General features: G+C 38.5%; 2 protein-coding genes across 2 annotated transcripts; both read left to right on the forward strand.

Moving 5' to 3' along the window:
- Positions 1-1,498: 1,498 nt before the first annotated feature.
- Positions 1,499-9,434, forward strand: serpinh1a (serpin peptidase inhibitor, clade H (heat shock protein 47), member 1a). The gene is made up of 5 exons (XM_049468975.1): positions 1,499-1,662; positions 4,670-5,264; positions 5,928-6,026; positions 6,138-6,370; positions 7,428-9,434. The coding sequence occupies exons 2-5, from the start codon at positions 4,688-4,690 to the stop codon at positions 7,728-7,730; spliced, it is 1,212 nt and encodes a 403-aa protein (XP_049324932.1). The 5' UTR covers positions 1,499-1,662; positions 4,670-4,687; the 3' UTR covers positions 7,731-9,434.
- A 1,828-nt stretch (positions 9,435-11,262) lies between these two features.
- Positions 11,263-14,409, forward strand: LOC103042468 (tsukushi-like). Its single transcript, XM_022681003.2, has 2 exons — positions 11,263-11,368; positions 12,824-14,409. Exon 2 carries the CDS (start codon positions 12,832-12,834, stop codon positions 13,873-13,875), a length of 1,044 nt encoding a protein of 347 aa, XP_022536724.2. The 5' UTR covers positions 11,263-11,368; positions 12,824-12,831; the 3' UTR covers positions 13,876-14,409.
- The last annotated feature ends 372 nt before the right edge of the window (positions 14,410-14,781 follow it).

A 14,781-nucleotide genomic window follows, 5' to 3' on the forward strand; every position in this document is an offset into this window, starting at 1 on the left:
AGCTATTGCATAGACCTCTGGGTGGGATTATCTACATTTGTAAATGGATATGATTTTGAAAAGATATCATTTTTATAGGTTGTACAATATATGTTAATAATATAATAATGTAATTTATATTGTGATCAGCATCAAACGTCTCCAAAAAACACACACATTTTCAGCAGGTAATCTCAGTAAAGGAGAGATAAAAGGTGTCTGATAGAGATGAGATTAGTAGAGAGGCGGGACGGGACAGCACATGGAGTTAAACACGTCCCCCATGGTGGATCCCTGCATCCCCCACTACCAGCTTACAGACTCCAGCACGGCCCACTACAGACGTGGCAGCTTGGAGGAAGGGAGGATAGATAGGGGTGGAGAGAGAGAGAGAGAGAAGTCACACACACACATTCTTTTTACTTTTGGCCATAAACCAAGTAGTTCCCCTCCTTTACCCACGTACAATAGAATTTTCTAACTAAACACTCACTAGAATTCTCCATTAAATAAAAAAAAAGTAGAGGAATGTTTAGAAAAAATGCTTTAAATGCATACAAGCTAATGGATTACAGGAAAAATCTGACTAATAATAGAATATTCTTCTTTATTTATTAAAGTTATGTAATCTTGCACATTTTGCGATGTGACTATTGCACATAGACATACTGCAGTAACAATGCTGGAACAATACAGCTCTGAAAACTTTAGTTTTCTGAATCAGTTTATCTGATTTTTTTATTTATTAGTATATGTTTGAGTAAAATGAACATTGTTGTTTTATTCTATAAACTACGGACAACATTTCTCCCAAATTCCAAATAAAAATATTGTCATTTAGAGCATTAATTTGCAGGAAATGAGAAAAGGCTGCAATAATAAAAGATGCAGAGCTTTCAGACCTCAAATAATGCAAATAAATAAATGTTTTAAGAGTTCATAAATCAATCTTTGGTGGAATAACCCTGGTTTTAATCACCTCATTTTCAAGTCATGCATCTTGGCATGTTCTCCTCCACCAGTCTTACATACTGCTTTTAGATAACTTTATGCCTTTACTCCTGGTGCAAAAATTCAAGCAGTTCATCTTGGTTTGATGGCTTGTGATCATCCATCTTCCTCTTGGTTATATTCCAGAGGTTTTCAATTTGGTAAAATCAAAGATGCTCATCATTTGTAAGAGGTCTCTTATTTTTTATCCAGAGCTGTATACTGTGCATTCCTAGTTCTGTGTTATTAACACAAGTTGACATTGTGCTACACTGTAAAAAAAACATGATTGTTCACATTGTAACTAGAGTGAAACTTGTTTTGGGTTATTTAAAGATGACATAGGTAACCATCTTCCAAAAGAACTAGTTTACTAGGCAAATACCCCCAAAAAACTTTAGAAACAGAAGCATGTAATACAATACGAGGTTCTGGGATCTATACCCAGAGGACTGCTCAGTTTCTCATGGCTTTAGGACCTGGAGGAGTGGACACATTTCAGTGGTAACTGGAGACTGGGGGAGGTCTCTGTCTGCTGTAAGAGAGTGCAATCAGAGCTGTTCTTTTTAAAAAGGCTGTTCCCAGCTTCCAGAAACAACGTCCTTTTAGTGCTAAAAAGTTCTCTAACTGGATTTGAGACTGTGGAGGCTGACACGTCAGAGGAACAGCACAAAGCTGAAGGACTTTTACAAGGTAAGCAGTTAAAGTTTATAGGAGATTATATTTGTAAGCAGAGCTTATGGGAACTAAAGTACTGCAGCTGGAATGTTGCCTGCAGAAAAAAAAGTTATGCAAAGAAAAACTGGGAGAAAAACTGCTAAATATCATAAGTTGAGGCTTTTGCAGCGTCTGAAAGTTTCAGAAACAAGACTAAAAGAGTTTTTAACTGGGAGGTTAAAAAGACTAAAGGAGGTTTTAACACCCTTAAGCAGGGTGGAATACTGAATTACTGAGCTCTCAGGCTTATTTCCATGGATTCATAGCGGTCTCACCCAAGCAAATTGTCTGTTTCTGTCCATGCATGCAGCAAATTAACATTGTAAAATGAACATGCAATGCTGTATAAATTAACCATGTTAAATAAATACACAGTGCTGCTTTACTATGTATTTTTGTTCATATATATTCTTTTGAACAGGATAAACTGGGTAAAACACTAAATCATTGCCCTAGAGAACTTTCCATTGTACTTTTCAACAGTCCCACCCAAGCAACAGTCTGTTTCTGTCCATGCATGCAGCAAACTAACCATGTTAAATAAATGTTCAGTCCTGTTTTAATATGTATTTTGTGCATATATATTCTTTTAGACAGCCTAAACTGGGTAAAATAACTCTGAATCAGTGCCCTAGAGCACTTTCCATTGTACTCACAACAGTCCCACCCAAGCAACAGTCTGTTTCTATTAAATGAATATTATTAAATGTATATATTAAATGAATGTGCAGTGCTGTTTTACTATGTATTTATGTTCATATATATTCTTTTAGATAGTCTAAACTGGGTAAAATAACTCTGAATCAGTGCCCTAGAGCACTTTTCATTGTACTCAACAGACCCACCCAAGCAACAGTCTGCTTCTGTCCATGCATGCAGCAAATTAACCCTAGTAAATAAATGTTTAGTCCTGTTTTACTATATATTTTTGTTCATATATATTCTTTTAGACAGGCTAAACTGGGTAAAACACTAAATCAGTGCCCTAGAGCACTTTTCATTGTACTTTTCAACAGTCCCACCCAAGCAACAGTCTGTTTCTCTCCATGCATTCAGCAAACTAACCATATTAAATTAATGTGCAGTGCTGTTTTACTATGTATTTTTGTTCATATATATTCTTTTAAACAGGCTAAACTGGGTAAAATAACTCTGAATCAGTGCCCTAGAGAACTTTCCATTGTACTCACAACAGTCCCACCCAAGCTACAGTCTGTCCATGTCCATGCATGCAGCAAACTAACCATGTTAAATTAATGTTCAGTCCTGTTTTACTATGTATTTTGTGCATATATATTCTTTTAAACAGGCTAAACTCTGAAGCAGTGCCCTAGAGAACTTTCCATTGTACTCACAACAGTCCCACGCAAGCAAATGTCTGTTTCTCTTCATGCATGCAGCAAACTAACCCTGTTAATTAAACACGCAGTGCTGAATTAAAATGTAATTTCTACATCCAAGTATATCTGATCAGCTATTGGTCTTAGTTATTTCATTATTGGACTCATTATTGGACAACAGTCACGCCCTAGCAAAAAGTAGTGGTTGTCCAAGCATGCAACAAAAATCAACACAGTTAAACCAACACGCCGTGTTAAATTAGAATTTAATTTCTACATCCAAGTCTATCTGATCAGCAATCACGAGTGGGATGCACTGATCCCCAGCCTGCCTAGAACCAGAGCTCTGCCAAACCACAGGCTGGATTTCCTGCCACTCTGGCAGTGCTGATTGGACCTCAGTTCTATCCATCACTGTCTCAGTCTGTCCAATGAAATATCAGGAAGAGTTCTCTGTGGAAGAAAAAGGCTTATATAGACATCTGTATATAGAGGCTGTAATCACAAGTGAATAAGACACAATGGTTTATTGCTGGCTGCCCAGATCCAGAGTGAGTTTAAGTCTAAGAGTTAAAAGAATTTTAGGAGTGGTTTTTACAGATATCGAGTCAAAAAATAGTTGTAATTCCTGTCTGTGAAACTGCTACTTAATAGTGAAGCATGACTGGAGTTGTATTTTAGTCAAACACAAGGCTTAAACTGGCTGGTGAATGTATTAAAGTGTACATTGATTCACCAGCCAGTATAATCTTTAGCAAAGTCTGTGCTTCTCAGTTGGTTCTACATTGAACCATGGCAACTTAAACAACCATTTAAATGCATAAAATTAGAATTAAAAAATCTATTGTAGATGATTATTTTATAAATGTTCCTATACAAAAACGGCACCATACTGGTTCCACCATTGTTACAGATTGTTGTGCAGTGCTTTAATGCTATCAGCTTTGAAGATACTCAGAAGGTGTGCAGCCCTGTTGTAGGAAAGATGAATGGGACCTATAGACGCTGACGTGGCAGTCAGGTTCCTGTACCCCAGTTATATTAGTTATTATACTGGCTGTCTGCATGGACTCTCCAGATCAGCTCATAGCCTGTAATTACATAACTCTGGGGAACTATTCTGGATGGAGCCAGCCTCAGTTCAGCCACAGTGGACAGAATGAAAGCTGCTGCAGTGATACAGAAATAACCTCAGACTCAAACTTCAGAGATAACTTTTAAAAAAGTCAAAGAAATGACTTTAGTGTGACCATATTTTAGCTTTTAAAGAAGAAGAAGAAAAAGAAGAAGACACATACGCAGTCATTGTGGTTAGGATTTTATGTCTGGGAGGCTTTAAGTAGGCCTAAATATAAGACAAAATATAAATCATATATATTAATTACATTTAAAAAGTAAAGTTTTGTTTGTGGGACTTACACTGACATATTTAAAGTTGTAAAAGTTCATACATGTAATACTTATTTGAAATTGATCCAGAATCTCATCATTTTACATAATTAAGGGGTGCACCCCAATTGCATACTAATAAATGAAGCATAAAATATGATAAACTGTGCTTTATCAAGTTCTCTGTTATTTAGGAAGCTTCCTTTCATTGTTAGCCATATTCATGTTTTGTGTAATATTTTTTTTCTTTCCAGAGAATCAACTCTGAAACCATGTGGGTGAAAAGCCTGCTGGCCCTGTGCCTGTTAGCCAGTGTTAGAGCAGACAAAGCTCTCAGCAGCCATGCCACCATCCTAGTGGACAGCAGCACCAACCTGGCCTTCGACCTGTACCACAACATGGCCAAGGAGAAAGATATGGAGAACATCCTGATCTCCCCAGTGGTGGTGGCCTCCTCCCTGGGCGTGGTCGCTCTCGGAGGAAAGTCCAACACTGCCACTCAGGTGAAGACGGTGCTCAGCGGCAATAAAGTGAAGGACGAGAACCTCCACTCCAGCCTGGCTGAGATCCTGACCGAGGTCAGCAACTCCACCGCACGCAACGTCACCTGGAAGATCAGCAACCGCCTGTACGGGCCCAGCTCGGTCAACTTCGTTGACGATTTCCTGAAGAACAGTAAGAAGCACTACAAGTACGAGCACTCCAAAATCAACTTCAGAGACAAGAGAAGCGCCGTGAAGGCCATCAATGAGTGGGGGTCCAAGTCCACCGATGGCAAGTTGCCAGAGATCACCAAAGATGTGGAGAAGACCGATGGGGCCATGATCATCAATGCCATGTTTTACAAACGTAAGTACGGTAGAGTTAATTTGTACTAGATGCTAATATTAGCTCATCTCATTGCTGGCACAAGAAGTACAATCACAGCTTGACCAAATCCTGTAGAGAAGTATCACCAATAGAATAGGACTCTCTAGAGCAGATATGTATATGTAATATTCCTCCTAACATTGAGGACACTGAGGACCAGTGGAACTCTGTTCTCTGGTGCTCCATACAATGCTTAGTTTGGGAGTTAAGGGATGAGGTCAGAATTAAGATTACCCAATGTCCTAAACTCACTCACACTCTTATCACTGAATGCAATCAAAATTACATAGCAATGGTCCAAACTCTGGTAGAAAGCATTCCCTGGACAGCAGAGACAATAACTCCAACAGAAGCAGGACTAACTATTTTTAATGTAGTTATATATATAATATAGTTGATTTCAGAAGAAACAATGAATGAACTGGTATCCCAATACCGGCTTTTTGCCCATGCAGTGGTAGTCTTCTATACATGGATTTTATCAGTCAACTCATGCTCTTAATTATTTTTCTACCATCCTGTTTATTCCATCTGGACCTAGCCTGAATGTTAAAACCAGCTAAAGTTATTTATATAACTGTGGATATCATATTTATGTGATTGCAATTGCAATTCAATCTGTCCTCTTGTTTCTCTCAAAAGCTCACTGGGACCAGCAGTTTCATCATAAGATGGTCGACAACCGTGGCTTCCTTGTGCATCGATCATTCACTGTATCAGTACCCATGATGCACCGCACAGGTAAAAAAATTAAAATAACTGAATTATATTCATGTGTTTGTTTATAGAACACTGGAGATAATGGAAATGCAGGTTAATCTTACTGAATATTTCATATTCTGCCCCATGAAGGTATCTACGGTTTCTTAGAGGATACCACCAACAACCTGTTTGTGTTGGAAATGCCACTGGCACATAAGATGTCATCTGTGGTGTTTATCATGACCTACCATGTCGAGCCTCTGGAGAGAGTGGAGAAACTGCTGACTCGCAAACAGGTGGAGACTTGGCTGAGCAAGCTGGAGCAGAAGGCCGTTGCAGTATCTTTACCAAAGGTCAGCATGGAGGTCAGCCATAACCTGCAGGTAAGAACACATTCAGCCATGGTGAAGTTCTGAATTTGTATATAGAATGATCTATATATCATGTAAAAAAATGATATAAAATAAATATTCACTAACTATACAGATATCAATGCAAGTCATTCTAATCAAAGATCACTGAGTGAAGATGGTCTTAATCTATAGGCATTGAGATATACTCCAGTGTTTGAGCCACATCTCCATCTACTGTATTTGCTGTATAGGGTTAGATATATCTATAGATATTCTACAGATTGCCATCAATTGCACCGTTAAGAGATTTGTGTGTAAAAAGACAAATAATTTGATCAAACCCTTCACGTTCATGTCACATGCCCACGAATTAGACGTGTCCAATCAAGGACCACATACCAATCTAGGACCACATACATCACTTTAATCTGATAAAAAAAACACTATTATTAGGACTAGAAAAACAAGATTAAGAAGAAAACAAGAAACAACCATGAACAGGCTAGTACAACAAACTCACAGAACCGACAAAAGCACATGAAGCACACAAAAGACTTGGCAAGGAACACTGAAACAAAGAGGCCTATATACATATTCTGTGAGGAACACCTGGGACTGGTAACAAGGGGGCGGGGTAACAAACAAGACAGTTTAAAACTCTAATGACAGGGTGGGGCTAGGGTGGAGACAGTACAATGACACAAGGCTATGTGATAGTGGAGCACATGGGAGGAAAACAAAAGGGAACAGAGGACAGGAGCAGAAAGGACCAAAAAAGAAATACAAAAGACATACATGTTCTAAGGTGTGATGTAGTATTTTAGTGTCTTATTTCAGTTAATTTGCACTTTCACCAGTGGTCAGTATCAATTATCTGTGCACAATAATATTAATCATGTCATGTCAGTCAATAATATTAGAGTCAATATTCTGGCAGATAACTGCTTAAAATGATAGTCGAACTATGTTTAAATTGGACCAGTGTTTCTAGGAAGATTAAATATTATTGAATTCCTAAAGGGTACAGAGAATATTCTAATTTGTCATTTAGTGACATAACTAACAAGCCAAAATCTCCCTTCTGTAGAAACATCTTGGAGAACTTGGCCTGACTGAGGCTGTGGACAAGACCAAGGCTGACCTGTCCAACATCTCGGGAAAGAAAGAACTCTACTTGTCCAACGTCTTCCACGCCTCAGCCCTCGAGTGGGACACGGAGGGCAACCCTCCAGACACCAGCGTCTTTGGCAGCGACAAGCTGAAGAACCCCAAGCTCTTCTATGCCGACCATCCGTTCATCTTCTTGGTGAAAGACAACAAGACCAAATCAATCCTCTACATCGGCAGGCTGGTCCGGCCAAAAGGCGACAAGATGAGAGATGAATTATAAAAAATGTGCTTAACTTAAACACGTTTTTTAATTGGATTCCCTTTTGGGTGCACCTGTGTGTATTTGTTAGTGTGTGTGTGTGTGTGTGTGTGTGTGTGTGTGAGAGAGAGAGAGAAAGAGTGTGTATGTGTGTGTGTGTGTTTGTGGGAGAGAACTTTGTTCACATTTGTCTAAATTAAAGAAACTGTTCAACCAAACATGCTAACACGGCTGACAAAGAATGGAAGCAATTGGCCACAATTAGCAGTTAGCAGTGAATTTGCATCATTTTTAGGTGGCTTCCACAGGGTCCTTGCACCATATTAAAAGTCAATAAAGACCTCAATAAATATGATTTAAGACCCAAAATGTAGTCATAATTTATTTAGTTCTCTCCCCAGTAACCTTAGCTAACTTTCCACTGACGTTAGTATGTTAGTAAACTCCCTGCTAATGTTAGCTAGCTCTCTGCAAATTTTAGTTCTGTCCCTGGTAACGTTAGCTAGCTTGTTGAAGCTAGCTAAAGTTACTATGTTAGCTAGCTTGCTGCTAACGTTGCTTCTACCCCTGGTTATGTTTGCTAGCTCGCTTTAGCTAGCAAAAGTTAGTATGTTAGCTAGCTCACCGCTAAAGTTAGTATGTTAGCTAGCTCACTGCTAAAGTTAGTATGTTAGCTAGCTCACCGCTAAAGTTAGTATGTTAGCTAGACAGCCGCTAATGTTAGCTAGCTCTCTCCTAACCTTAGTTCTCTCCCCGGATTAGATGTTTATGGTGGGCCACTGTGTTTTCCCACTGGATCTAAACGCACCATCTGAATATTTAATACCTACAGCAAATTTTCAGTAAATTTAAGTTAATTTAAGACTTTCAAAAGGACCAGCAGGAACCCTGTTCCATTTACTGTTAGCGAGATTAGCATTTTTGGCTGAACATCAGACATTAACTGAGGAGTGAGAGAGTAAATAGTTTGCCTGATACCTCAGAAGGACATTCCATACAATCTGTGGACCGCCATCTAGGTGCACTGTCCAGTCTTGGCCACTTTTTGGCCACTTTATTAGAAACACTTTGAAGAACTTTCACCCTGTAGGTGTATCTCTCTGTTGATAAAAGCCCTAAAGTCATTCATGGTGCTAAAAATGGTGCATACCCGAAAGCAACAGTGGTTCAGTCAACAGTGGTTCTGCAGTCAGAAACTGGTTGATATAGTGAACCTATTAGGGTGGGTGTTTCTAATAAAATGGCCAAGTAAGTGTCTAAAGTGTGAAACAACTCATCCTAACGTCTTCATTAAAGTTAAATGACCACACTGTCCGACTGTAGTAAAGTTGACCTATGTGAGAGTTAAGAAGAATGACATGCTTATATTAAGTATGATGTCCAACAAAAAGGCCTTGCATCCATTAACAGCATTTCTCTCAGGGTTTTCGCTCTTTGTTTTATCCGTTTGTTTGGTCGGCCGTGCTGAGTTACCAAAACCACAAGCCAAATGCTTGGCATGTGAAATATGTGTGGGTTCGTGAAAATATCTTTAATGTTTGAAGTTACGAATTTAGCACAAGTGTTCTGTTGAAAAGTGTTGGAAAATGTTGGAAAAGCTACATGGAGAACATGCATTCCTCCTTGGCCTGAAATCCACGCTTGTGTCTGGCATGGTTCTAGTCCGCACTGAAAACAATGTGTTTTGGATTGTTTTTTTCTAAATAAAAGCAGCACCACTGAAAAGCTCTCTGGTTTTGTTTATTATTTCATCCATTCATCATATTTTTTCTGGTCAGGGTTGCAATAAAGACAGCACAATTTACCTATACTTTTCTAAATCTCTCAGCTTGTTCAGAAGTGCATGTGTAAAGTGTGGTAAAGTTGTAATACTGCTTTAAATTGTTTTTTTTTTTTTAACATAAAGAGATTGTTTTTGATAAGAGTTATCACACTCTCACATCTCTATTACAATTTTGATTATTTGTGGAACTAAATGTGGTTCTTTTATGGCACTGATTCTGTTTTAAGTGTATTCATGTAAAAACACACCAGAGTCCACAAAGACCCCAGACCTCAGGAGCTACATACTTTGCAAGCAACTGTGCCGCCCTTAAAAATAAAAATTAGATAAATAGTTTACCAAACCTGGCTGCTCCCACCAGCAATAGATTTCTGCTTTAAGCAGGGATTTAATTTTTTTTATTTTGTGCACAATTTCTGGAATATTTAATAATATTATAAATGTAAAGTCCATATATAATCTATACATCAGTATGACATTTCTGAGATGATATCTGACTCTGGTTAAGTCATCAGCAGAAGGGAAGAGATGACTAAAAGAACAAAGGGATGCTGACCTCAGTTCCTGTTATGCATCCTCACACAAAAACAATCACAGCCAGTCTGAAACAACAATAAATGGGGTTAGCACACTAGAGAATATATATATATATATATATATATATATATATATATATATATGCATAAGCATGATTTGGACCATTTAAGCCACGTTTGCAATAAAGCAATAAAGTATAATAAAGTATAATAAAGTATAATAAAACAATTCAATATTTTTACTGTGTACTTTACCATTCACCCACAAGAGCCCTCACTTCCTTGTAAATAATGTAAATGTAATTAAATCCCTTTTACAATCACTTTTTAAAGCAGAGATGTAATGGTTTAAAGTGGTTTTATGTACACAGGAACAGAAGACCCGCTGTAAGAACTCTGCTGACATCTAATGGACATTAAGTGATTTTACATTATCCAACAAACCCGGATACACTGAAATGTAAAGAAGGATTATTTGTTATGAGATCCTGCACTTTGATTGGCTGCATGAATGCACCCTTATAATTATAAGCCAACGTTGGAAATTGGTTTAGAAATACTTTATACAATGCAAATGTAAAGTTTCAACTATATTGTAATCAGAAATGCAACACTGTCATAGTAGGCATGTTTACCAGCATCTTTATTAGTGTTATGAAATATATATTATAGTTAATTTACATTGTATAATTTTTTCAAAGCATGTTTTTCATTGTGTTTATTCCTTTTACTTTTTCACTTTCATACTTTGTCAAAATTGCACATTTACTGTTAATTTGACTATCATGTACGGAGCCACTAAAAAGACACTAAACCCTAAACCACATTTTTTTTCTATTAATAGATGAATTGTGGCCATGATTTAACACGATGTCAGTGACACATTATTTTGTCAACTACTGTTAAAAAAAAATAAAACATTTAGGCACATCTTAAATGTATTTATACTCCCTTAATAGTGCACTATAGCAACAGTATGTGCTCACATAAAACCATGTTTTTGATACACCACCAGGGTTCCACACACACAAGGGTAAATCCCAAATGTCTCTCTGCTGGGCGCACAGTGAGGGCCCTGTTCCTTTACATTAGAACCTACGTAGTGCACTACATAGGGAGCATGCAGGCATTTAGGATGCTCCCTGCAAAGTTGCAAAGCGTAAGTGGGCGGGACCATTCCAGAAGTCAAGCGGCAACGTCGGCGAAGAATTCAGCTGTGATTGGCTGAACGGGAGCCGATGACGTTGTAGCCAATGACAACGAAGCGGAGTGTCTGCACGAGCGTGTAAAGATGCTGCGAGAAGTGTAACGGAATGCGCTCGCGGGGCTTCAAACGGCAGGTAAGCGGTAACGGGGAGAGTTCAGAGTAACGGTCAGAGATTCACCCGCAGCTGCAGCGACTCTGAACCGACTCAGCTCTGTTCTGTTTACTCAGAGTTAGCAGTGTGTTAGCAGTAGCTTTAACAGTAGAAATACTCATTTTTGCTGTTTTTATTGTAAAACACGTCAACAGTTCTGGTTTTAGATGATTATTTTGGAGCTCTTTGCGTTTTGTACAAATTTACACACTTATAAGACACTTTTAAATAAGATTATTATTAGTTTCCATATGAAGTGTGTTTTTTACAGTTTTTTTTTTACAGTGTTTCTCCTTTACATATCCCCAAAATATGCTTCTGTGTGGTTCTTCAATGAAAAAAAAGTGGTCAGCTGTTAGCTTCTTAATTTTCGTGGGAGAATTGATTTATTTGGGCTCAGAAACTCCACTGAAAAGCTAAGCTAATGTGATTAAAAAAGTTAAAAACTTGTTTAAAAAATATTAAATCTTGTAATTGTTTGTTGGATGAACACCCAACTGTAATCATTTGACTTTTATTCACATTCCAGTTAGTATCCCCATTATATGACTAACAGGCTAATCTGATAAATGAGGTGATTTAAAAACTTAATTTTAGCATTGTGATTTGATTTATTTGGTGGTATTTCTTGCCATTTGTGCCTTGCATTGCCTCAGGGCAAGAAACAGTCTAAAAAAGGAAAATTACATTTATGCACTTTCAGTCATTGGTGGATGTTTGAGCAAATCTCAAATGCCTTTGTACCCCCTTAAAAGGGCAGTGCTTACTGTTATTAAGTTATGTATTTAATACATCTACTAGGGTCTTTACACTGTAAATCCCAAATGTCTCTGTTAAGTGTGTTAAGAGTGCTCCGTTTCATACAGAAACCATTAATGTATGACATCTAGTATGACATCTAGCTCAGACAATATATCAAATACAGTTTAAAATGTAGATATTAATAGATTAAACTACCAGTTTGCAACCATAGTCTATGTCTCTGCACGTTAGTGTTTTGTCATTGTCTCCAGGGCCAAAGTTAAGCCACTGATGTACGCAACAAGGCACTGTGGTAACAACCATACTGTTGCTGTCCAATGAAAAACATGCATCAAACATGTATCTCCAAAACAGCTTTACAGGAGAGTGGTAAAACTTTCTTTAGTAAATAAGAGTTTATTTCAGGTTCGTTCATTAATACATTTTGACACAGTGTAAAAGAACAGTATGTGTTTTCAAATTATATAGTAAACTACAAATCGCCACAAGTGGTCACTTACTCATTCAGCAGTGACGAGTCATTACCAAACCACATTCAGAGCTGCCTTTGTAGATGTCAATGTTGGGTGTCAAACTGATGAAACTGTCAAGACAACTTCACTATTTCATATATCTGTGAACTCAGTAGACTAACCGCCACTCTAAATTATTTTTTTTTCTCCACTTTTTTCTAAGGCTGAACAATGGAGAGGCGCCTTGGAGAAAAGTTGGTCATGCTGCTGATTCTCCATGTAGCAGTGGTGAAGACGTGCCACCCAGGATGCCACTGTGAGGTAGAGAGTTTTGGATTGTTTAACAGTTTCAGCCTGACCAAGGTGGTCTGCAGCGGACTGGGCCCAAACCTGGTACCCGTTGCCATTCCTTTAGACACCTCCTCCCTGGATCTGTCCTCTAATGACATCCATTCCATTGAAGACTCTGTGCTCTCTGGGCCTGGGTACACTACCCTCTCCAGCCTGGATTTGAGCAACAACCTCATCTCTGTGGTGAACGGCAGCATGTTCTCCAAGCTGCGCTATCTGGAGACGCTGGATTTGAGCCAGAACTCTGTGGGAGTCCTCATAGATGGCTGTTTCTCAGATCTGCCCCTCGCTGACATGGATCTGAGCTACAACCAGATTTGTGAAGTAAATCTGGACGTGTTCTCCATCAGGAACCACGGACGGCCTCTCAACGTGGATCTGTCTAATAACTTGTTAACAGCCATTACAAGCAATCCACATTCCCAACATCCCAACATACAGAGTCTTAATTTAGCAGGAAACCAGCTCAGTTCAGTACCAGAGCTCCAGGTGGTCTCACTCAGGTCCTTGAACTTGAGTAAGAATCCCATCTCTGTCATTGGTAAACAGAGTTTTGCTGGTCTGGAGGATCTGGTTCACCTGTTTCTGTCTGAGATGCCAAAGTTACACAAAATCGAAGCTCAGAGTTTCCAGGATCTTCAGAACCTCCAAGTGCTCGACCTGTCGCACAACAGCAGACTGAAATCTCTGAGTGCAGGTGTTTTCAGTGGCCTTAAACTCCTGCAGGAGCTCAATTTATCCAAATCTGGAATTGCGACTCTACCAAACAATATATTACAGCTCCTCCCCAGCATTAAGAGCATTGCCCTGAGGGATGAAGTCAACTGTTGGAGGGTCCACAAGCACGAGACATTTCATAGACATGTCGGACAGAGCAACACTGTGGAAGTGATGACCTGTGATGTGACTGGAGTTGTTTTGTGATCTTGATTATTCTGAAAACTAAAACAAAGTAATTAAACATTAAAATTTTGCGCCAAGATTGTCTGTTCTGGGGTGTAAATGGTCCCGCCCACTTACTCTTTAAACCGGGATTAAGCCTAGTTCTAATCTAGTAAGATTTCTGGAGTGAACAAGCCAGTTTATAGACATTAAATGGGCATTGTGGACTAACAGCCAACTTCACTATGCAACCATACTGCTATTTTAATATACATTTTATATATAAATATATTTTTCCAGCTGTAAATAGTTTAAATGTTATAATAAACCAGACTAAAGCTCATCTGCAGGCAGCATTGAGCTGTATGATGAATTGTACTTTATGTGTCAGTATTTGTACCAATAGATCTGCCTCTTGAGTTAATGATAAATCAACTTTAATTCATGTAGGTTGTTCTACTCTTTCAATAAAGAAACACATTCTCACAGTTCATGAGCAGTTCATGTATGTAATCTTTTTAACATGCCAAAGAAATTTTGTATTCTCCAATGCTTAAAATAAAGTCAGTACAGTGATCACATGTGACTTTGTTTCTTTTCTCCAGTTTGTGCTAAAGGCTAGGAATTCTTTCTCTGTCTGTACGTCTGTCTGCAAGACAAGGCATTCGGCTCACTGCTGCATTCCTTTGGCATGCAAGGTATGAGCTGTGTCTTTGGGTGAAAGTTATGCTGGTAGCCAGTAGTCAGACAGATCTTTATTCTCATCAGATGTACAGTATGTGGGTGATTCCACTACTGTGGTGTAAAGCAAATTTAACGTGGAGAATACCCCTTACACTTCGAGATATAGTACTTATGAGAACTAATGATTGCGTGTGTTTTTAAGATTTAGAAGTGTCCTCAGTTGAGAATGTTTAGTTGCACAATGCACATACTGTACTTTCAGAA

This window comes from Astyanax mexicanus, chromosome 20 (assembly GCF_023375975.1).
Source record: "Astyanax mexicanus isolate ESR-SI-001 chromosome 20, AstMex3_surface, whole genome shotgun sequence".
Lineage (NCBI taxonomy): Eukaryota > Metazoa > Chordata > Actinopteri > Characiformes > Acestrorhamphidae > Astyanax > Astyanax mexicanus.